This window comes from Labrus bergylta, chromosome 12 (assembly GCF_963930695.1).
Source record: "Labrus bergylta chromosome 12, fLabBer1.1, whole genome shotgun sequence".
Classification (NCBI taxonomy): Eukaryota; Metazoa; Chordata; class Actinopteri; order Labriformes; family Labridae; genus Labrus; species Labrus bergylta.
In genome coordinates, this window is record NC_089206.1 from 18,947,812 (window position 1) to 18,971,402 (window position 23,591).

Here is a 23,591-nt window from a genome sequence, read left to right on the forward strand (position 1 = left end):
AATGAGCAAATAACAAATGTATCTCACTTTTATCAGAAGTAGAAGTTTGTGGGTATGCTACGGGAAAAGAGATGATGCCTCTGACTTTCCTTTGATTTACTTTCGGCACGCGCGCGCTCACACACTATATTTCCCCAATCCCCGCGCTTTGTATTCGCACATATTTCAGCCATGAAGCCTATATGGGTACATTCCGCTTATAGTGTATGACAGCAGTCATTCCACACGCGGAGTCACTGCGTGTCCTTTGACCTCCCTCGTTTCTAAAATAGAGAAACGACCTTGTGGAGACTTGAGTCATAGTTACAGTTGCAGTTTTGGCCGTCCGTCAAAGATCTTTCTTACGTTGGGCGTCTGAAGTAAAAAAGCCAGCAGGAGTCAACACGTTTGTCACTCCATCAGCACTAACTTGTACCGCGGACTAAAAGTTGCCAAACGTTCACACTTGCGCGAGCTTCCCCTGAGGGATTTGAAGAAGAAACTTAAAAGACTTTTCATCTCTTCAGTTGCTCTTCTTATGGGTAAGCTATCTCTTTTGTCGTATTTTGTGTGACAGAAAGAAGATCATTTAGCTTAATCAGGAAGTAGGCCATATTTTGAAAAGAGAAGTTAGGTTAAAATCAAAAGTCGTATAAGGCATCATTCATAGCCCACCAGAGCGTCAGGCTGCTTAAAACCAAGAAGTCTAAAGAGTTATTTGGCTCCTGTGGAGCTCATGGTAGGCAATTCAACAAAAAAATAACACAGTTGGACATTGCAGGTTGTGAAAAAGTGCTTTTTTACATTGAAAATGGATAAGTCAGTAACAAAGCACTTGAAGTTTTGCCTTTTGTATCTGTTATTTATTGTCTGATCTGCTGATAATGAGCACCAGCCTCCCTCCAGAGATTAGACATTTTTATGTGTTTTTTGTTTTGTCCTTCTGACATTATTGCAAAACATTTATCCATTATTTCATAAAGCTGTTTTTTTTATTTTTTATTTTTTTTACAATAATTGGTAATCTCTTTCTCATGTTTAACATGTTGGGTCGCCAGCATTTTGCAGTTATTCCTGATACATTTTAATTGATTACACATTTTCAACCCTCTCAATGATTTCTTTTAAACATTTGAACAGTGTTTGTTTTAGTGGTCTCAAAATGATACTCTCAGAGTCACTTAATATTTTGTGTGACTTTAAAAACAACAGGCTGTGCTGGTTTCAGACGAGATGGTATCTGACTCCTCTTCCTCAAGTTCAAGCAGTATTCATCAGCACATATACCCAACAGCTGATTACATTACAATTTGAACTGGAGTATAGGTTTTATTGACGTTTCTATATGGAAGTCACACATTTTCAGATTTATACAAAGGTTGGTTATTTTCCTGCACAATCAGTCCAAACGCAGTTGCTTACATGCTTTTCTACCTCCTTCAGTAGTCAGAGCCAATTACATGAATGCAAATGTTTTACAGTGAGATCACATCTCTCTGCGTCTGTTCTTCTGTCCGGACACTCAGAGAGTGAAGAGGAGTGTTGGCGTCTGAGTCGCTCAGAGCTTTTGCCACACTCAGTCCTGTGTAGGCAGCCCATTCAAGCCCCTGCAGCTTTGTCATGGCCAAATGGGTCGAGTCTTCCTCTTTGTGTGACCCAACTTGACTGAAATGTGGTAATTGGGGGAATCCTGGGATCCTCAGCTCCTGTGGTGTTGTATTGGCCAGCCTTTCAATAAATTAATTTACAGTACAACAAGTTTTTACATGAGAAACAGGTCAGCTTTTAATCAAAACTTCCAGTTATGTGTTTATTCAGGCATGGTTGGCTCAGAGTCTCTCCCCCTCTGCTCATCTCATCTGAAATGTTGGCAAAGCCGGTATACTGTCTATCAAACTGTGAATACTTATACAGTTTATCAGTGACAAGCAAATTGCAAACATTAATATTCTACATGAATTAGTATAACTGAAGAAAAGCAAGTTGAGTAATTTGTTCACAAAAAACAAAGAGTTTTTATAGTAAAGTAGAAGGAATCTCTTGCGCTTCAGCCACTCCACAGTGGAGAAGGACTTAAGACGTACAAAAAATAATTCAGTGGATACCTTCTTCAAAACAGGAACCAAAAGAAAATACTGAAGCGCACAAATCACTCAAGGCAAAATGAGTAAAGTTGCAAAGGACTAACATTTGACGCATTGAGTCAAAACCTTAAAGTTTTTATAATTCTTCATCATTTCTGTTTACGACTGTTATATTTGAAGATTCCTGATTCTCCTCATTTTTAGTCACTGTGAATGGTTTGTGTTGCCAATGCGACAACAGCTCCATAATTAATGCTTTTGTCTGTGAAATATTAGAAGCAGTTCGCCGAGAACACAGATCGATGTCCTTAAATGTCATGTTTTGTGTGACTTCACTTTGCTGTCTTTTTTGGCAAAATGACTAAAAGCAGGATTCAGAAACATTTTACCTTGCCGATTGATTTTCTGTTGATTGTTGCGGCTCTGCTTGAATTCACCAGTCCACTGAAAATACACAGACAGCCGCACACTGCTCTGCCTTCTTCGGTGCACTGATTTAATTCATGCCTTCTCTCTGATAAACACTGTATTGTGCTGCTTGTTTTGACCAAGATTTTCTCCATAGAAAATAAATTGAATCATCCAAATTCGTTGCGCAAGGCATTTTCTGACTTATTAGAGACAGAAAAGGGATGATAAATTCTAAATGTCAGAGGCTGAGTGGTTTGTTTTAGTACACTTCATATGAAGCAGGTGCTTGTATGTAAACTGACAGTGGATTCATGCTGGAAATGTCATAGTGCTCTGACACTGTGAAATGAAAACTTCCCCGGGTAACTAGCTCCCCAATGGCAACAACAAGAGCACATAAAAATAAGTGTTCCGGTAAATCACTTTGTTCTGCCTTCTCAGAGGTTACACACAGTGTTAGCCCGGGACAGGTATATCTAGCGTGTGTTGCCACATGCCAGGCATGCTGTCTCCACCTATATCTACTTTGCCTTCCAGAGAAAAATACCAGATAATAGCTTCTCAGCAACCTCTGCAATTGTATAATTGAAGCCTGTCAGAGGCGTTTTACTGTATTTACTCAGCAATGCAGCTGTAAGTCAGTGCATTGCTTTTCAGAGGTGACAAACTGACAAAACACCCCCAAACCCTTACATTTTGGGATATGAATATCATATAAATACTGGATTATTATGATATTCTGAATGTAGCATATTTTGTTCTCAGTCTGTTGTTGTATTAGGTCTGAAATGCAGCCAAATCTTCAGTGACTGAATGTAGTATATTTAGCTGCTGTCAGCATCTGAGCAGCTCATTGTTATCCATTAGAAGAATCTCTGCAGTGTAAGAGCCTTACCAAGCAGGGGGCGAGTTTTCAGCCACTTAATCTGAGACGAGCTTGGGGGAGAAAAACTCAATCCCAGTCTCTGTTGCCAACAACATTATGCTATCAACATGGAGCCACTTTATGAAAGAATACAACCTGAGCTATGAATCTCAGAGTGATCTGTCTAGTTTGGAAATCATTTTGTTTTTTAATGTCACTTTGAGAGTGGTTTCAGATGGTTGTGTATTGGTCGTTAGCCACTACAAATCGATTTTCTGTGTTGGAGCTTTATCGACGTGGCGGACACGGTTGGAAATTCCCTTAATTACAAAGCAAAGGAAGGGAGGTGAACATGCATACCATATCAAAACATTTTACTTCTAGAATCAACTCATGAAATCATAAACAGTTAGCTGCATAGTTTTAAACCATTAAAAGGTAAAGCGTCCTTGGAAAATGATTCTAGTTGATCAGGCTTACAATGCCAAATGATTTCATCTGCAAAGATTTGCAGTAGTAAAAGAAAACTTGAAACGACACCACCACATTTATTTATATACTGCCACAATCAATATGTGGGAAACAAAACCACAAGATTGCTATTAAGTGCAGAAAAGGCTGCAAAATAACTTTATATTCCCAGGGCAAAGAATTATTTCAGAGAAAAGAAATGTGATTGCTTTTTTTTTTTTAGAGAGGCCCAATAATAACTTATTTTACATATCAATAGAGTGAGAGCAAGCTTTCATGTGGATTAACTGTTTAAGTACTGTTTAAGAAGATAATCTGCCAATACTGCATACATGCATAAATTTAGCAGTCTGCGTGTTTAGGAATGTGAGATAGCAGCTGTCAGAAAAATAGTATCATACTCTGTGTGTGCATGTTTAAATGGCCAAACTGAAATTGGCCTAGCATAATCTAACATTCCATCCATCATCTGCAACCGCCACCAAAATAAAAGTGAAGAATCTAACGCAAAATGTTTTGTTTTTTTTGATCAAGAATAGCAGGTGATTCGTCTGTGTCGTTCCCATGCTCTTTCCTGCTGTGAGTATTTAGGCTGTGTAGTAGTTCCCTGCTTCTGTGCCATAAAAGGACACACAGGAATCCCTTCTCCATCTCCTGCTCAATAATTTAATGATGCCTGGGTGGCTTTGATCAGAATGTGGCCATGAAAGAGAAACTAAATGGCTTGAGCACTGATGTGTGTATTTGGTGAGGGGGAATTTATTGCTCTCCTCCGACTCGAGGAGAGCCAGTCCCCATTCGGAATGCTTGTGAAATATTTACAGGAGTCACTGACACAGGAACTTGCTGCCATCAACGCTGTGGTTTAAAATAGAGGGATCGCTGTTGGAATGCGATTGTGTCTTCACACTGTCTGTCTTGTCTGCCTTTGTGCATTTATTGACATATTTGTTAACATGAAACCTTCACCATCATCCATTGAGGGATTAAGCTTTGTATCCTCTGGAAATGTTTTTAAGAATTCCCAGTAAGTCTCTCCAGCATGGATTCCAGCAGTCTTGTTACCATGGTGCCTGGCTTTCTGCCTCTCAGCTCTGGCACTTCCTAACAACCTAGAGCAAAGGTCGTGACCACTCCAGCCGACAACTGTTTGGTGAAATAAACGCCCCGAACAGGGGGCACAAATAACTTTGGACCCTGTCTGAATTGGAGGAGCTGAAGTTTCTACTGTGATCACAAGAAGACAGGGATGATCTGGCTTTGTGGGCGATCACATATGTTGTCCTCAGACTCCCTGCACCCCTTAAGCTGCACTTTCAGGAGCTTGTGCTCAAGTTCAACTGGGAATAGGTTCCTCAGCGGTTGAGAAACATGGTTTGCTGGCACTTGAAATGCTCTTCAAGACATTCATCTGGATGCCTTCTTTTGAACAGTGCCCTCACTGTTAAGTCCCCCTTTATCCAGGACAAAGCTTACTGTGACACAGAAACAGGAAAATAAGACGTGACATCTACAACCCATCCCCATGCTAACAGTTACAGAATGTCCCTGTTACCAGACTATGAAGTAAACATCCTCTCTGCATGTGGTCACCTCCTGCAAATTACTTAATGCACTATTGCAAATTCTATTTTGTATTTGGCCTGGAACCTGGAGGGATGGGATGACTTTAGGGCTTCTTTAAAATCAGGGCATGTCACGCAATCAACATGAAATCTGCCCCTACAGCCGGCACATGTGTGTGAAAACATAATGATAAGAGCTCTGCTGTGTTTGACAGGAGGAAAGAATTTGGGTATGACGCATGGTTCAATGTTCGAACATGTTCCCCTGCTTCAAGGCTGGGATGATCTACATGAGTAACGACAGATTCTCACTCCACTAATCCAAGGCTCTTTAAGTGTTCTGCCATGTTGCTTTACCTGTGCATATTGTCATATGATCGACAGCTGTAGAGGAGACGTGATAAACAGTTGAAGAGAAAGTATGTAGGTCCATAAAAGAGAAAATAATTCAGGTGTGTTTAATAACTAAAGTTATAAAAGGTACATTTATTTATTTTGCTCACCCATCATCTAGGGGTCTTTGTTCATAATAACCTTTAGTAGCAGCTGCTTTTCAAAGCTCAGTCTTTCTCCCATGTGGTGAGCCTGTTGCACATGTTTTACAAGTGTGTTGAATTCCTACAGTATGTTATTTTATCTTTACCATATTTAACCGTCACTCTCAAACCCTGAGCTATACTTTTGAAGCGTACCACCCGGGGATTCATGATGACCCTTGCACTCCGAGCACATTGATTTTGCCCATCTACTGCTGGTATTCCTAACAACAGGCTCTGAACTGAATGTCTGTCTTTTCCTGCTGCTGGAATTTGATTCATATGCTAATCAGCTGAATTCCCATGGATTTCTCTCTCCTGTGCCGTAGATATCAACCCAAATACTCTCTACCTCCCCCCTCTCCTCGCTGTCTGTTTTTGTCTCTCTCGCGCTCCCTAACTTTCATGCTTTCTCTGGGTCTCAACCTTGCTCACAGTAATCCTACACAGGATGCTTTATATGGTAGTATGCAGTTCTACCTTTTTGTCTATTGCCTTTAGGCCATGTAGAGGTTCAGCCAAATCAGCATGCTTCTCCCTGCTTCTCTCAGTGCTTCTTTCCAATGAACAGATAAAGAGAGAGAAGCCAGCTGGAAAGTGTCTGTTCAAATTACGCATACATACAGTGTATTTTCTAAAATAATGGCTATACAGTATTTTTTAACACAGTCATAGAGATTTGAATATAAGTATATGTTGCAGCTCTGAGGTCATAATCAGTAGTGGAGTTTTCTGGAGATAAATGACTATGACTAATGAAATGAAATGAAATGACTAACAATACCACTCTTAACTATGAACCCAAATCAATCATACATTTATTGAAAAGTAATTTACCTTTTAACAAAAACTGAACATATTTGATTTTATAAAAATAAAAAGTATGACAAATATTTGAAAGAAATTGTGGTCTTAGTGAGTAACAATTAGGGATGTTTGCGTTTAGTAGAATAAACGGTTTAACGCCATCACCCTGGCTAGTCTGCAGCAGAATTACTAGTCAGATCACAAATTATTAATATTTTGGCCCACATTGCCACATATGAATTGTATTTTAAGACTCCCTTGAAAATTAGATGATGCATCACAAGGGGCCACCCTTTCATGAATTCTAATAGTCAGTCACATGTTATGCTCAAACTGCAACACAGCCATCCCCCACTAGCGAGGGCTGTAGCTCCGGTTAAAGAGCTGTCCCGGCTCTACTACCTGGATGTAACCAAGGACAGTGTTAAACTGGCATATCGTCAAGATTGAATCCACTTATAGCATAGACATGTCATTGTGAACCTGCAGGAAGGATAGAAGGCTTAGGATGCTATAGGCAAACCAAATGGCATTGTTTACCAGCAGACAATTTTGGATAGATAATGCAAAATTGTCTCTGTTTCTCTTGTTTTAGCCTTTCACTTGTCAGTTAGTCCTTATTTAAATTTCTGTCCAACGGACTGGAATTTGGTATGCTAGCAACATCCTTGGTAAAAACTGGTGGCCATGACTTTGATCCAGATTCAGCGTCCATTCTCACTAAAACTCATTAACTGAGTGCAACAATACATTTCTTCTGATCCAGGAATGCCTTGCTTTAATCCTATAATGTTCCTCTATCTCTACGCACCAATTTTGAAAAAATTTGCATTCCGAAAATTATATTACTAACATTCTTTGCTGGCGAAGGTAATCAATTTCCAAGTTGGTTTACTGTTTGGCAAATAACACAACATAACACCTGCACAAAATCTGCATTTGAGCTTGTTTCGCTGAATGGTTGAAGCATTAAGTATTTCTTTGTATTTTAAGTTTTGAGACATGTTGGACTTCTAGTTTTACAGACCTGTGAGTGATGAACTGTGCATGGCTGGCAGACGATTTAGAATGTCCATAAACCTTCATATATGCCCAAAAGAAAGGCACTGAGTAAGTTCTACCAGTGTGATTGTAGATTTTTACTTGAATGAAAGGAGATTATTTCCTGTCCTTTAGCTTTTGGATTCATGTAATGAGTGGTTGTTACAAATACTTGGTCTTTATGTATTTCAAATTGTATTTTACATAACAAGAAGTGACGTTCATTTTCCTCCATATTTCTCAATGGTTGCACATTTTTTGGAAACCATTAGACTAAATTAATTTGTCATGGCTACAATCTTACTACTGTGTTTTTATGAATGCCCGTCTTACCCCTAGCAGTACCTTTGTGTGGAAAAACAAGGTATTTGATAATTGTTACTTGCCGGGGGGTAGTGTACTCTATGATTTACAGTAAACAGGCTTCAGCTGATAGTTGGCTCTGAATGTAAGACAGCCACCCTCAGATGAATCACAGCCTCTCAACATGTTCAGTTTCTGTGTTAAAAAGAAAGGTATGATACCTGACTGATGTCTTTGGTTGATAGCCAATCTGATCAAAGCTGAATTATGTCAAGCAGTCTATCATCTGCATACAGATTGACCAGGCCACCGCGTCCCTCAGAACATTTTTCTTTTGCTCTAGCACCCTCCTTCATACACCCGCTCCCAAACTTCCGACCCAACACAGTGGAACTCCTAAAACACTCTTTAATGGACCCTTTCAATAGGGAGCACAGACCAGAACAAACACTTTCATTCATGATGTTCCAAAAATGCAAATGAAGCAAGGTCCTGACACTTTCACAGGGGTACCCCTGTCATGGGCCTGTGTTAGACAGCAGTGAGGCTATCATGCATTCAGGGTAATTCAAGGTACAAGTCCTATGTTAACTGTCCAGAGAGTCATTTAGACCCACCAAGATGATGAGTCTCCTCAAGCGCCATTGACACTGAGCCGTAGCATAGCTGAAGCACCAACTGATTGGGGGAAAGCTAAATACTGGGCTGAAATAGGAAATTAGAGCTTATTGAATGATTTACAGAAGCTGCCATTAGTGCTATACTTATGGAAAAAGTTATACACTATTAGATAGTCATCAGTGCATTAGTGTGTCATCTACTGTTCGTTTAGACCACAACAGGTCATGTACATGAAACTGCCCCCCGCTCTCCCCACCAACAGGTTATGAACATGAATCTGCCCCCACCACTGATGTTTTAGAAAATGTCCTTTGTTAAATACTGTAGTTCTGATCCCTTGTCAGAGCTTGCTATCATGTGATAATGTTTGATGAACAGTTTTGAGGTGACTCATGAGCATTTCTCTCTTGACAAGTCAAAGCAGATTCTTCTTAGCCCATTGATGGCCAGCTCATCATCATAGACCAATTATTTTTTTTCTCACGAGTGTGCTGTATGACGATTTCATTAATACAGTAGTTTATTTGCTTTTGGGGTTTTTTTTAGCTTAAGAATTTGATATATGAAAAAAACAAACAAGTTTTCCTCTTCTATATATAAGGCTAATTTGCATATGAATGTGTGTTGTTACTGACGAAGCTGACAGTACTAATACATATCTTTTTTTTAAATCTGCCAAGATTAAGCTTGATACCTCTTAATGTGACACATGCTTGTGGTTTTAGAGCCATGGCTCAGACTCTTTTCATCCGGACAAGCAGCTGTTAAATGACCAATATCACTCCTCGTCCTTTTCTTTCTTGTTTGAGAAAAAAAACTAGGCCGCAGGTGCAGGCCGTTAAAAGTAAGTCCCAAATAAGTTTTTTAAAAAGTGACAAGAAAATCGCTCTTTTCTTTTCCTTTCATTGTAGTCTGCCTAGGGCTTGAGTAATGACATCCACAAACTGTGTTTTGGATGTTTTTAAAAGAAAGCTGGGGGAGAACACGTGGGAGAGTGAAAATGTGTTTACAATAGTGTGTGCGTGCTACAAGACCAGACAGGTCTCGTCCTGAAGTGATGCTTCACTTTTCTTTCTGTGTATGAGCACTTGGAGATGAATTTTAATCCCCAGGATCAAACTGTTATTCCTAAACACCAGAAAATGGCAATCATCACAGCTTGTCAGGATTTGCAACATAGTCTATGTAACTTCATGGGTGGCTGCTTGTCAAATCTTTTCACCAATAGGAGAAATACTGAAATATGAGGAGTTGAATGTGTCTGGTGTTATCACTGTCTTTTGTTTCATTTGGAAACAGAGAATGTACTGCTTTCATCATGGACATAAGAATTTGTTTTGGGTAGATATGTGCCATTGATACTACTGATTAACGTATGTTAAAAGCTAAATAAATAGCTAACGTTAGTTTATTTATTTAAAAAAAACTGAAAAATGTTTTTACTTATTCAAGTTTAGATGATTAAGACCCTTCACAGCTTTCTTGATCAGAAAAAAATGCAGAAAATGAAATGAACAAAGTTTGAACATTAGGGATTTCCGCTTTTAGGCCCCCGATCCCGATCCGATTTTTTAATATTGAGAATCTGCCAATACCGATTCCTGATCTGATACTTATATTTGTCTAGATAAGAGATGGTCCATGTTTTTTTTTATTACAAAAATAATGTTTATAAAAATCAAGTTACTACAAGATGTCTTCAGCTTATTACATTCAACTTAGTCCAGTTAGTATTGTTGTAAAACTCACATATAAAATCGACATTATACTCAGAATGATGTAAAAGCTTTGTTTAACTTCAATATTCAGTCGTAAAAAAATGACAAATTCACTTAGTGCTGTTTTATAATAAATAACAAGTAAACTTGAATGCACTAGAACACATCGCAAAGACTACAGCCAAAGGCCAACCAACACTTATGTTCTGCACATGCGTGAGAGACAATAACTCTCCATGCCAGCAGGTGCCGGTAGTCTGTAATCATCATTCCAAAAAGGGGAAACCGGAAGAGGACGAGGAAGAACTTGAATAAATAAACCGTTGTTGTGATACGAGAAGACAATTTTCTCACCACTGTTGCTCAACACTCGTAATAAAGATTCTTCTAATCGAGAATAATGTCTGATAAAAGGTGAAAATGGCGCTGGCAGCCCTTGGTCTTTTATTTGTGGAACAAGAATAGAAGAGGCGCTTCTGTAATTCTTCTCATGCACTGGCTCTCCTGTTTCGCTTAGCTTTACATCAGAGAGATTCCCACCCCCAACTGCGTCGGCTCACGGCGATTCAACAAGTAGAGTCGCCCAACTGGGGCCGACGGGTAGCGACAGAGCTGGACACACTGCAAAAACTAGGGTGACGAGTCTCCTTGGTGTGTGAATGACAGCTGACGTAGATGATCGGGATTAGCTTTTCTTCAAATTCCTGATCCCCGATTAGTTAAAAAATGCCAAAATCGGCTCCGATCCTGTACTTGAGATCGGGATCGGGACATCCCTATTGAAAATCAATGTAAACAAGCTCATGTATACAGACAAGTTCTCCTGTAAGACTGCTATTTTTTAAACTGAGTAAACTTTTAGTATTTTGTGCTGTTGGAGATAATGATTGATTGAACTTAATTGTCAAGTGAAGTCTGAAATGTGACTTGCATCACAGTGACTCTAAACAAATATTCAGAGGCCTTCGCCTTGCTTTGATCTGGGACTCAGCTCCAAATATTAACTTTAGGATTGAGTGGTTTACAGTGTTTCTATCTGACCTTATTCAAACATGGGACCCTGCATCTCAGTTTTGATGTTTCGATAATCCTGCACAGTTTATAAACCCTTTTTAAACCACAGGAACTTCTCCCCGGAACTAGTGACCTTTTGAGGAACTATTTGCATTTAGGGTCTAAATTTAGTTTTGGAGTAACTGATCTACCCTTAAAAAGACCTTGCTTGGGGGGGATTACTTTCCAAAGGTTCAGGTACCGTGGGGCAGCACTGAACGTCTCTGATTGGGCTTCTTTTTAGGCCACCCACTGTGTTTAAAAAGTCGAGCATTTCGAGGCATTTTGAATCCACTATGCTACCAGTGCTCATCACTCTTCCAGTATTGATTCAATGAATCTATTTGCAATGCAATAGAGCAATAGATCAGGAGCAGCACAAGCTAAACCTCTTCAATGCTAACTGTAGTTTCGCACAAATGATGCCAACAACTACTGGTCTGGAGGTATAGTGCAGTTACTTTATTTGCTTCTCCATATGCAGGGGTGTCAGCAGCATTTGAAATGTGGGGGTGACATTTTTTTGGCTGGTGTAGGGGTCATCCCACAGAAAATTCTGAATGCAGATGCAATTTCCCGCATTCTGATGCATTCTAACATGTTTTTAGGTTACTTGTCTCCCTCCTTCATTGTGTTTCCTTATATTAAACCCCAATGTTTTTCTTTGTTTGTTCTTCTTAGTCAATTGATTTCTAGAAATTAAACTTGTTTCGGGCTATGGAGCAAGCACTATTCTATGCTGAAAAAAACTGCCTGACACCTTTCAGCACTCACCTTAGCAACACAGCTGTCTCGACTGCCCCTGCATGCTGACCCTGACCCTGCCTCACTCTCAGCCTCAATCACCTATATCAGGAGACGTGGAGATGCATTGAGCATCCTTTCATATTGATAATTGAAATAAGCTTATATTGTAGATTGTTCATATGAAGATTTCTGTGCTTCAGCATATCAAATACACAGGTGGTATAGTAATACTAGGCCTATATTTACATTCAAAATGGGACATCTCCACAAAGCATGACATGAGGAGTTTGACAGTTCAGACATTGTTTAAATAAAAAACACAACATTCAGCCCCAGATTAAGCAAAAAAAACCATCAACAATACTGTTTTACTTGTAATAGCTAAAATAAATTATGGTCATTTATGACCTAGTTGACTAGCTCTAATGCTAGCAGATGGATCTTTGTGACTTTGACTAGTGCTAATGCTATAGCCATATCTATGAGTGCTAACATTGTTATCAGAAAAGCTGGCTGTTTGGCCATGGAAGAACTCAATTTAGCTGTTCGGCCACTAAAGGAAAAACTTGGGCAAGTCTGACTTACTTTCCTCTTCTTTGTAAAAAAACTCCTTATGTCCATCTCGTCCCCGGAACTATTGGAAACCAAGTGATAACGACGGAAGATGAAATAAACAACCTAGACTCAAAATAAAGCTTCCTGGTACGTTTTCATTGTTTTGTTGAAATTAACAATGTTCTAACATGACCTGACACTAAAATATAGGCTAAATATCTAAACAAGAATGCATTTTCAGCAAAAGCTGGACATTTTGACAATGACTGTCGCTGACGTTATGTCGTTGATCAAACTCTACAGAGGCTTGCTTCAGTGCGTGTGTGACTATGCATGCGTGCCGCGGGTGTGTGTGTAGGAAACCGGGAAAAACGCAGAGTGGATTTCTTTTAATGTGGGTATTCTCTTACTGATAAAGTGGAACAGATTTGATCGTGAAGCAATGGAAAGAGCGCTGGACAAATAGACCTGTCATGCACTAATGTTTTTGATGGCAAATGTGGAGGGGTCCAAACGACCCCCCCCCCCAAGATTATATGGTGGTGACGCCCATGTCTACACGTCATCGGAAAACTAACTTTGACTGCAAAAAACTGCTCCAATAAACAACAAACTAAAAGAGGACAGATTTAGAGAAATCATTTGCTTTAACTATTTAACCAACAGTACTGTCTAGGGCTGGGAATCTTTGGGTGTCTCACGATTCAATTTGATTTTCATTCTTCAATTCAGAATCTATTTTCGATTCAAAATTATTCTGGATTCATGACTCAAAGTCTATTTTTGAAATTAATACATACTTCAGGATCTCCTCCACTCATCTGTGAGACTGGCTGAATTAATGAATAAATAAATTTTTTCCCCACCTAGTACTGTCCCATGTGAATGTTTTTAAGGGAAACTTCTGCAAGCTCAGCTCAAACTCAAACTAAGTTCAAGGAATCAAAGAAGTGGACCTACACAAACAACCGTTTTGAAGCAAAATTTCTGGCATTTGTTGGATTCTAAAAAAAGACCTCATCAACCCAACTAAATACCACTCTATGCCAACAGGATTATCCCATAAAACTAATTACCAGCTTAGTTCAGACCACGGAGCACCGTACTGCTCCCTTTATCTGCCTCTCTGCCACACTGATCAACAATGTGTGAGTGTGAAGGAAGGTGTGAAGAGGTCTTCTTGTGGCCTTTTGGTGTTTGAAGGGAGGAAGTTGAGTGTGACTGCTTGTCTCCACACTGTCTCTACTTGTGCTGCTGGCTGTGGCAAACTGATTAAGTTGCTGAATGCCACTCTTTGTCACCCTTCACTTCTATAAGAGACATGTTTCAACAGTGATTCATGTTGTTTTCCAGTCCGTGTCATTCAAAAGCCTTACTTTTTCAAATGGGGATTCATTTAAATATTCTTGTTTTTTTCTGTAATGAAGAAACACCTTCTTTTTTTTTTTAAACGAGCCAAAGCAATAGAGAAGGAGGTCGTGAAAAAGAAATACCCAATCATGTGTTTGGTGATTTGGTATCAGGAATTTAAGATTAAAATAACATACAGTAGTGCCCTCTGATTGCGTGCCAGGCAAGCTTGTGTTTATGGAAGCAACTCTTCAAATGACTTTCCACAGAGCAATGTGTACCAGCACAGGCGCTACTTCAAGCTAGACGGCTTTTTAATGAGGCGAGACGCCTACCGTACTTCTAAGAAGCACATGTGCTCTGAAAAATATCATTTACATTAAAGAACAGTAAATGGTGTTCTTGCTTTAGCTGTTGAAGTGAATAAAAATGTTTTAATGATCTAAACCAATGTAGTGTTTACATATTGGATCAAACTTGCAGTAGGATTTGATCACAGTTAAAGAGTTGTGTGTTTAGATGAGCGGTTTCAAGTGCTAATGTATTTATCCATTAGGTTTCCACGTGCAAACACTTTACGATGTTTTTGTTGGAGTTAGTAAAAGGTTTCAAATATGAGCCACTAAACACTTTTGCTTTAAACCTGTTATGCATGTTTATGTTTACAATGTAGCAATTTAGAACTCCTGCCCCTTTACATAATACTGGAAGCACAGGTTTGATGTGGATCTGTTTGATGTGTGTCAGAGTTGTTTGCGTGAATTCCAGACCTGCATAATTACTAGTTGTTGAAGCGCTTGGGGGACTGAAACAGAGACAGTCGCACGTTTCTGTACCAACAAGTCATAAGAAGAAGTGTTGACCTTAGAGGTAAGGGGAGTTCTTTTGTTATGACCTTAGGTAACTTTTAGACTTGATGTGTTTAGAGGAAACACATTTAGGCTGTGAAGCTCATGTATGTCATTGAGGATTATAACACATCCCACTAGGCTTACAGAGCTAGCTGTGATTTAAAATATATTTAACTTTTCTTGGAGAAGTCCTCCTGACAAATTCCCCAGATAAAACAAGTAAGAGACAATAAACGTTCATGCTTATCTTTTTTTTTTTCATTTGTGTTTTTTGTTTAGAATTGATTACTTTCCTGATTGAGTTTCATAAACATAGAAAATATAGATGGCAACTTGGGATGTTATAATCATTTAAGTTGACAGTCGAGAGATCTTTTATGTACAGATAAGTAGGGCAATTGTGGAGTATTGTAAAAGAAGATAAAAAAAAGATAATACATTGTAGATGAAGAAATGGTATTCACCACTCCAAAAATAATTAGTCAACAGAGGCAGATGTCTTGTTTATTATGCCTATTGTTTTAAGTGTTGCTGTTTTTAAAGCCATCTCTTAAAATGATGTGAACCTAATGACACCAGGGATTGAAATAGTCAGGATGCACCCATAAGTTGTTTTCCAGAGGAGCAAGAAAATCATCCGAGTTACACTTTCTTTATCACATGTCTGTTAAAAAATCCTGAGTTTTAAGAATGAGACATCAACTAACCCAACCCACTCAGTTTTTAAGGGGTCGGCGTAGTTATGTACTTTGCTAAAACAAAGTTGACAGGGGAAAGTACTCCAGTATTTGTTCATGAATAGAGTCTGTCTGCAGGCTGCCTTCCTGTCTGTCAGTCCCAGCAGATGTTTGTGGTCGTCTGAACCCTCCTCTGTCACTGCTGTCATTGTCAGTGTTGTTGACAGCAAAGTTTGACATGATGCATCTCCCTTTGGTGCGTGCATTCTTATGTCTGCGTGTGTTAAGCTTGGGTTAACACCCACTGGACTCAAACAATGAGAATAAAATAGAATCATGAATGGGTTGTGACATTTGGATTCTGTTGTTATTGGTTTTAAATACTTTGGTGTGTCCAGGAAGCATTCCATCCTTTCTTAGATTATTCTCATTACACACATGCTCATGTGTAATGAGTATAATATTTTCACAGCTATTTAGGCCCAGCCATCTAATGTTGAGGTATGTCAAGCTTTTCTCAAGTTTGTTTGAAAGGTATTCTGTAACAACTATGTGTCTGTGAGCTTTGTGTAGAGACATAAGCAAAAGACTTGTAATTATCAGAAAGCACCAAAGACGAGGGCTGCTGAGGAGGAAATGCATCACTACAAAGGCACGGGGCAGGGCAACCTTTTCAGTTTGTCACCACAGGGGATTTAGATGTCGGTAGAGACGCAGAGTTGGAATTCACAAATGAGGGATGTCTCTGGTTTGTTTTAACGTTCCTGTTAATTAAACAAGCACAATGAAACTGGTCATGATCGGAGACCCCGAAAATACTTGGCAAAATCCATAGCATTCTCTTTTGTTTGTCATTATTCTGGCGCCTAGGTGTCATCCTACAAACTGTGAGTCATTGTTACAACAGTAATGCTCTGAATCTGAAATTGTAGCATAATCATTTTAGAGATTAATTTCATAAGGAGAAGAAAAAAATACCAAACCAGAAATCTATTATATAAAGTCATTTGTATATAAAGGGCTTCAACAAACAACTATGTTTTTATAGCAGTTAATCTGGAGATAAGAGTTGTGAGTACCAGTGGATTTGTAGTTTATACTTAATGTTCTTGATACATTGATCAACAGAAAATAGCAAATGTTTTTTGATGTCCATCAAAAAGGACACAGGGTCTTGTTTGTTTGACTATCATAAGACAGCAAAACATATCATTTTGACTGATTTAACAGGAAATTAGAGAAAAATCAAAACCTAGCACAAATTGGTATATTTGAATTGTAAAATAGTGAAGCAATTGGGCGCCGGATAGCCTACTGGTTTTATCATGGGCCTCACCGCATAGTCTCACCGCATGACCGTGGGTTTGAGTCCGGCCTCTGCCCTTTGCTGCATGTCATTCCCCTCTCTCTCCTCCCAAACGTTTCCTGTCTCTTTCAGCTGCCCAATCTAATAAAGTCAAAAGGCCCGAAAATATCATTAAAAAAAAAACACACAACAAACCTACTGAAACAAATAACTGATTATTAATATAGTTGCAGAGTATTTCTGTCAGCCGATTCATCAATTCATTGAAAAACACTCCGATTTGGAAATATACGGTGGAACAGGAATGTACGCATAACATAACAGGATATGTTTTACAAATTATTGTATTTTGTGTCATATATCTTATATATTATTTTTTTTATATATATGTTTTTTTCAATCTCATTTTCTTGAGCTCTTAGCTAATCCTAGCTCCAAAAACAGCCAGGTGACTCTGTGCATATATTTGCTTTGACCAGATCATGTATGTTTGGCCGTGCTACAGCTATTATCTTTTAATTTGCATGAATCTTTTGTGCACTTGGTTCCATGTCTACATAACATGTCAAGCTGTGAGTAAACAAGTAAGGCTGTTAGGCTTTGCCTCTAAGGTTCTTTCTCTCCCTGTTTACAGAGGCCCTGCTCCCTTAAACCATAGAAAAGGTCCATTAGAAGTGATGACAAACGGCTTAAATGGACTGCTTATGTCTCAGCCATCTGGACCTACAGTAAAGTGACTTTTGGTTCAGTTAAAGTAAAAAAAAAAAGTGGGACAGTACAAAAAAGTATTTGTTTCTTATTTAAATAAACATAAACACAGAAGCATGAGGGAATATTGGAAGACATATTCTTTTTTTGGCAGAGTAAATGCGGTTTAGATTGTTTCTCCCCCCCAGAGCCACTAATTAAAGCCATCTTTAAAATATTATATTGCAAGTAGAATAGCTCCTCTCATGGGTAAGGCTCACCCTACCTCATTTCAGGCTTTAAAATACTGAAGCTGTTAGTGTGAAATCTTTTTTTTTCCTGCTGGGTGTTTGACCCTGCAGGGCAGTACGAGCATTGCTTAGTCGTTGTGGTCATTATGTCTCCATTAGGCTTAGAAAATTATGTTGTAGATAAAATCTCCATTATTCCTACAGTGCAGATCAGGAAACAAATTGGAAAACACTTTAACTCAGTGCTGTGGCTGTTATGCTACCTATACTGCAAATCCCCTCTGTACTCCTTGGAATATAAATGAGTCTATTGAGAGAATTACAAACAGATAAGATCGCAGACCTCTGCATGAAGAGGGTGTTTAAGTTGTGTGAGAGAAATAAAGATTGATCACTCGTCTCTGGATAAAAAGCCGTACTTACATGATGAAAGAACTTTAAACGAGAAAAGCGAAATCATGTTGTTTAGATGGCCTAGTGCCCTGCTATCACAACATCATGTCTACTTCAGGCATGTTCTCCCATGCCTTCATCCATCAATACCCTGCAGCACCGTAAATGAGAGCACACATTTATAAAAGCTCCGGTCCTTTGGGAAAAGATGACTCCCTTCCCCTTTCAAAGGAGCTGAGACACATTGCATTAACATCATTCAGACAGGGACGGTTGTAAATGGGCGTGCGTAGTTTGTTGAAGGATGGAGGGATCTATGAAAGAGAGAGAGAGAGAGAAAGACATGCCTGTACTTCCTCTCCTCCCATTCTTTAAAGCTGTGTGAGTAGCCCCGCAGTGCAGGCTTTGTCCCAGTCATTGTCACAGGCTTAGCAAGCCTCTTTGCCAGTGAGAGGCTTTGGCGACATATGTCACTTCAGTGAGTCTCCTGTTAGCTGCTTGAGTGAAGGGGCGGGCAGGGAGGCGTGTCTGTGTGCCAGCAGAGGAGCAACGTGTGGTGGAGGAGGAAGGGCATGTCAGAGATGTTGGTTTAGAGAGAGTTGTAGGAATGATCCCTCGATAGTCTTGTCACAAAGTTTGTTGTTGTGTGTGGACTTGCCGTGCAGCTGCCTTGTGCCACTGCTAGGGGTGATTTGAGATGTGGAATAATTCAGAAACCAGTAAGTTTTGGTGACTTCATTTTGGACATATGCTGAAAGTAGTCCCTAACTCTGTGTTGCTTTTTATGTCTTTGAGTAGCAAAATGTGTACAGATAAATGTGCATTTATTTACTGGCTGTTTCTTTCTGTCTACATGTAAACAGTCTCTGTGTGGGTGCAGGTGGGTTGAGGGAAGTTGTAGTGAGTGTGAGCTTTAAGAAAGGGAGGGAGTCATGTATACAGTGTGTGTTTGCAGGGATTAGTCATGTAGTAGTCACAATCGTTGTGCCCCAGCCAACTATTGGCTTAGTGAACACAACCCCTGCAGATTTGTGGCTATGATCTGCCATGTGCTCAGGTAATAGATCCTTTACTCCCAAAACAAATGCCCTGCTATGTGTGTACACAGGACTCCACCCCATTTCACGCTTGAAAGATCATGCCTTTTAATGGGCTGTGACAGCCTTGTGTTAGTCATTATTACAGGGACATGGGTGCAGATCTCTCTGTGCATATAAGGCTTGGTAATTCAAAGTTTTCATCCTGCATCAGGCAGAGGATTTGTTGCACATGATTGAAAGTTGCCTGTTTGGTTGTTGCTGTGTTGACAGCATCAACACATGACACCCGTGGAGTTGTGGCCTCCTACCTAACAAGGGCTCTGGTTTGCTGTCTGTGATTTAAAGCAAAACACTGTCACTAAAGTTTTTATAGTGCTGTGGGTGGTCTCTAATGAAAAGCTGTGTCTTTGTGCAGCCTCTGTGAAATACTTAATACACAACTCCAGACGAAGAATGACAGCAGCTTACAGCTTTATCACAACGTGAAAATGTATGCTTACTCCACTGGAACAAACATCTAGCAGCTTTGTTTACCATCCAATTCAGTGGAAGATAATCACAATAAAGTCCTTATTGTAAATAATACTGTGCCACAATCTCTCAATTTGTTTAATTGATTCCAACCTCAAGCAGCTTAATCCTGCATCTACTGGCACAATTATCATATTAACCTTTCTCACTAAGAAGGGACAGCACATGCAGCTTTGTGTCCTTGGAAGAACTGTAAGTAGCACTCAGTCATTGTTAAGCAACGTACTGTATGACTGCTAGAACTCCCCTGCCTTCATTCTCTTGATAGTAGGATTAGCTGGGGGGGTTGAATCCATTTGGCAATGCGACCACGGTCTCAGCACTGTGAGAAGTAAGCCGTGAAATACTGACGAGCTTAGACCAATTTATAGTCTGCCATCTTGGATCTAGTGATCGTAGCAGAATGCAGCTTTGTGCCAGTAGGGTTTACTGTAAGCATGCCATGCGATGCCACCAGCCAAGCTTTACAGTTCAAAGGGTAATCTCCAGACAAGTGCTCTGCTGTGTTGTGCCACGACATCACAACAAAGAGGTACAACTGCATCTAAATGGGTAGTTTACTCAAACGGAGATTTTGCATGAATTAATCACAGAGTAGTTAAAAAAGAGAGACAACTTTTAATTCAAATCACTTATTAAATAGTGCTGAACTGGCTGAAATTAGTGTTGTGTAATTAAAGGAATTAATTGAATTCTTTATTTAATGAAAAATATTTTTTACTCAATTGTTAATAGTCTCTAGTGCTTTTCTGTGGCTGTCAGCCTTCAAGTGCTAAGCCTTTAAATTCATTGAAATAAATGCCCTTTGGGTAATCTGCATTTTGCTGCAAAACATCATGAAATATTTTTCTTACCCTGAGGCACAGCGTAATTAAAATGAAATCATCAAAACACTTGGTTGAATGGTTTTAGTTTTAGATTGTGATAGAAAAACACTGTAAAAAAGAATCTGGATTTGACATGCTGTTACCTTATCAGGTCGTCTTGTTATTTATGTATAGCCTTCTGGTTTTCACACTTTCTCTTAGCTCTGACTCAGCTCAGTCAGCCACATTTTATAAATTGCCTGATATCAGCATTGCTACCTGAAGCTGGACTATTAAGGGACAAACACATGATCTTCCTTCAACACTGCTCTCTGCTTTGCTCTCATGCTGTGGTCATGATCATAGCACGAATGAACCTTTATTTGACTGTGAAGTCTACTAATGACTTTGATTTTTGATCTTACCCTCCATCCTCAAGGTGCTCTGTGCCTTACACATTCCAAGTGATGCCAGTTGATCTGCATCGACACGTTCGCCTGATTGCTGCTGTCTCCATTGACCATTGGAGGGGGATGAGGTTGGAGGGTTGCCTGCAGTTTGTCCTGCTCATGGCCTTGACCTCCAGGGCTGCAGGTCTCAATATTCCTCTGGAAGGTAGGAGTACCATATAACACCTATTTAGGCAATGCCCAATTACTAGCTGTACAGAAAAAATGTAGAGTTGATTTACAATATTTGATAGTGGTGGAAGCAGAGATCTTTGTTGTTTTGGATTTTTCAAAATGTAATGTTTGCAAGTTGTGTACATTTAATTGCCTCACGTCTCCATGTGAGTAAGAAACCATTTCTCAAATATTTGTACTCATCATTTAAGAAGTTCCGTCTTGCGAGAGTATAACTGCTTTGTTATGACTAACAAATAAGTTAAAGTAAATTGTTTATGTCACCTGTGTTGCACCAGCGGTTGCTCTGTTTAGGACTGAGAATGCTTTGCAATCAAGTCCTGGTTTGCTGTTTCAGTTCCGTGTCTACATCAGGCACCTTATTTGTGCAGATAATCCAGAGTGTTAACATTCAACTTTTCATTTTCATGACTCATGTGCTTCATACAAGATGGAAAAAGTTGTATTATTTCTTGTCAGTTTTGTTTTGTAGCCATACCTGTATCACTAATATTAAGATGAGGCATTCTTGTGATCATTTTGCATGTTCTTGTCCTCATATCACAGTGGAGCAGCCTCCCACCATCATAACTAAAACATCTGGCACTGTTATTGCACTTCCTTATGACCTTACCATAACTTTGAAGTGTGAAGCAAAGGGAAACCCAACACCAGAGTAAGTAACACCACCTTCACCTCTGTTATGACCAAAAAGGCTATCACTGATTTAAGTGTCACAGAAGATCATTGCTTTCATACGTTGCACAAAATGAATGATAACCCGCTGTATATTTTGTCCCAACAGATACAGATGGACAAAAGACGGCAAAGATTTTATCCCTCCCCTTAACAGGACAGGCCACACAGGTGGCACTTTTGTGCTTCAAAACAAGCTTCTCGACGAATTCCAGGGTAAATACCGATGCTACGCTTCTAACAAGCATGGAACAGCCATGACGGAAGAGATCAAGCTGATAGTTGCGAGTGAGTATTCTTTACAAATGAAGCTTTTGAACAAGGTGCTTTTCAACATTACAATGTAAGTAATTTGTTTTTTCAGGTTTCACAATAAGGTTTTCATTTGCTGTGTGTCTTTTTTCCAAAGGTGTCCCCAAGTTTCCAAAGGAGACAGTGTCTCCTATTGTTGTTGATGAGGGAGACCCAGTCATCCTGCACTGTAACCCTCCTGAAGGCGCCACCGAACGTCAGATCTACTGGATGTCTCTTGGTAAGCCAAGAAGCAAAGGTTTCTATTTGTAGTTTTTCGGTTGAAAAGTGTAATAAATCAGCCTGAAATGTGGGTTATGTTCTTCTAATATTAAGACACTTCAAGGAAAGGCAACACTTTAACTTGTATTTCACTGAATAATTATTGTATTATGGAGGAAGGGAAAAATACTAGCCAACAACTACAGTCCTCTCCCTTCAAAACTATGGTTGGTGGATTCATCTGGTTTGACCATGCCTGTGTTTTCATGCTTAATAGTATTCCTGTTTTGAGACTTTGCCTGGTTGTGATCTTATTCAGGACACAATGTTTACATGGTACATGTGAATGACCCTTGTTCTTCATGTGTCTGTGTACATGATCTTCACAGGATATTCATTTCTTTTAACCTTGTGCAGTTATGTCTTCTCTCTATCTCAATACAACAGGTAGATTATGCTGGTTTCTCACAACCAGGATAAGGGCTTAAACCAGGATATGATGCACATGCAGGACACATACACAGGATACTTAACATAACATCACATTGTGAACATAGAAAAGCACTCTGTTTAAGTGAAGACAAGTGCAAAGGCTTAAGTATGTTTCAAATAAACTTTGTTGCCCAGCCATGTCTACATAAAGAGTTTATACCTTGATCAAACGCATTGGGACTAAAAGCACACTTTTGGATGGTTGACTCTTCAATGGAAATACAAGGTCATGAGTGTTTTGAGATATATTAAAAAAACAGACATTTAAAGAAAACCTTGGCAACTCATAAGTGATAAGCTGTTAAAGTATGGGTGTCATTGATTTAGAGCCTTGCAGAGTTTTAGAGATGGATAGTGAAGGCAGTGTGAGTGTTGAAAAGAGGCAGGTGGCTGTTCTCACTCTCCATTGGCATCGGTGATTTCAGCAGTGACTTTAAGGTGAACTTTCAGATAAAGGTACACACTTGAGGATACACATCAAGCCCCTTCTTCCCTCCCCTGCCAAAGGAAGTGATTCTGACTAAAGTGCTTTGTCAATAGGGGCGGAGTCTTTTTACTTACCTTTTGAGAACTGCTCAAGGTGCACCAACAAACCTGTCTGATGTGAGAAAGAGAAATA

At 39.4% G+C, this 23,591-nt stretch overlaps 1 protein-coding gene across 14 annotated transcripts in view; it reads left to right on the plus strand.

The window, feature by feature from the left end:
• Positions 1-205: 205 nt before the first annotated feature.
• Positions 206-23,591, plus strand: part of LOC109982891 (neural cell adhesion molecule L1-like protein) — a 59,722-nt gene continuing 36,336 nt past the window's right edge. For 3 of the 14 annotated variants that reach the window (XM_065961509.1, XM_065961508.1, XM_065961510.1), the window contains exons 1-5: positions 206-521; positions 21,088-21,263; positions 21,839-21,947; positions 22,077-22,255; positions 22,377-22,499. In XM_065961509.1, the coding sequence (XP_065817581.1) occupies positions 21,116-21,263; positions 21,839-21,947; positions 22,077-22,255; positions 22,377-22,499 (559 nt within the window). In that variant the 5' untranslated portion in view covers positions 206-521; positions 21,088-21,115. Of the gene's footprint in view, positions 522-14,889; positions 14,977-18,837; positions 18,991-21,087; positions 21,264-21,838; positions 21,948-22,076; positions 22,256-22,376; positions 22,500-23,591 lie in introns of those variants that run through there. The other 11 variants (XM_065961504.1, XM_065961506.1, XM_065961507.1 and 8 more) reach the window with 8 other exon arrangements.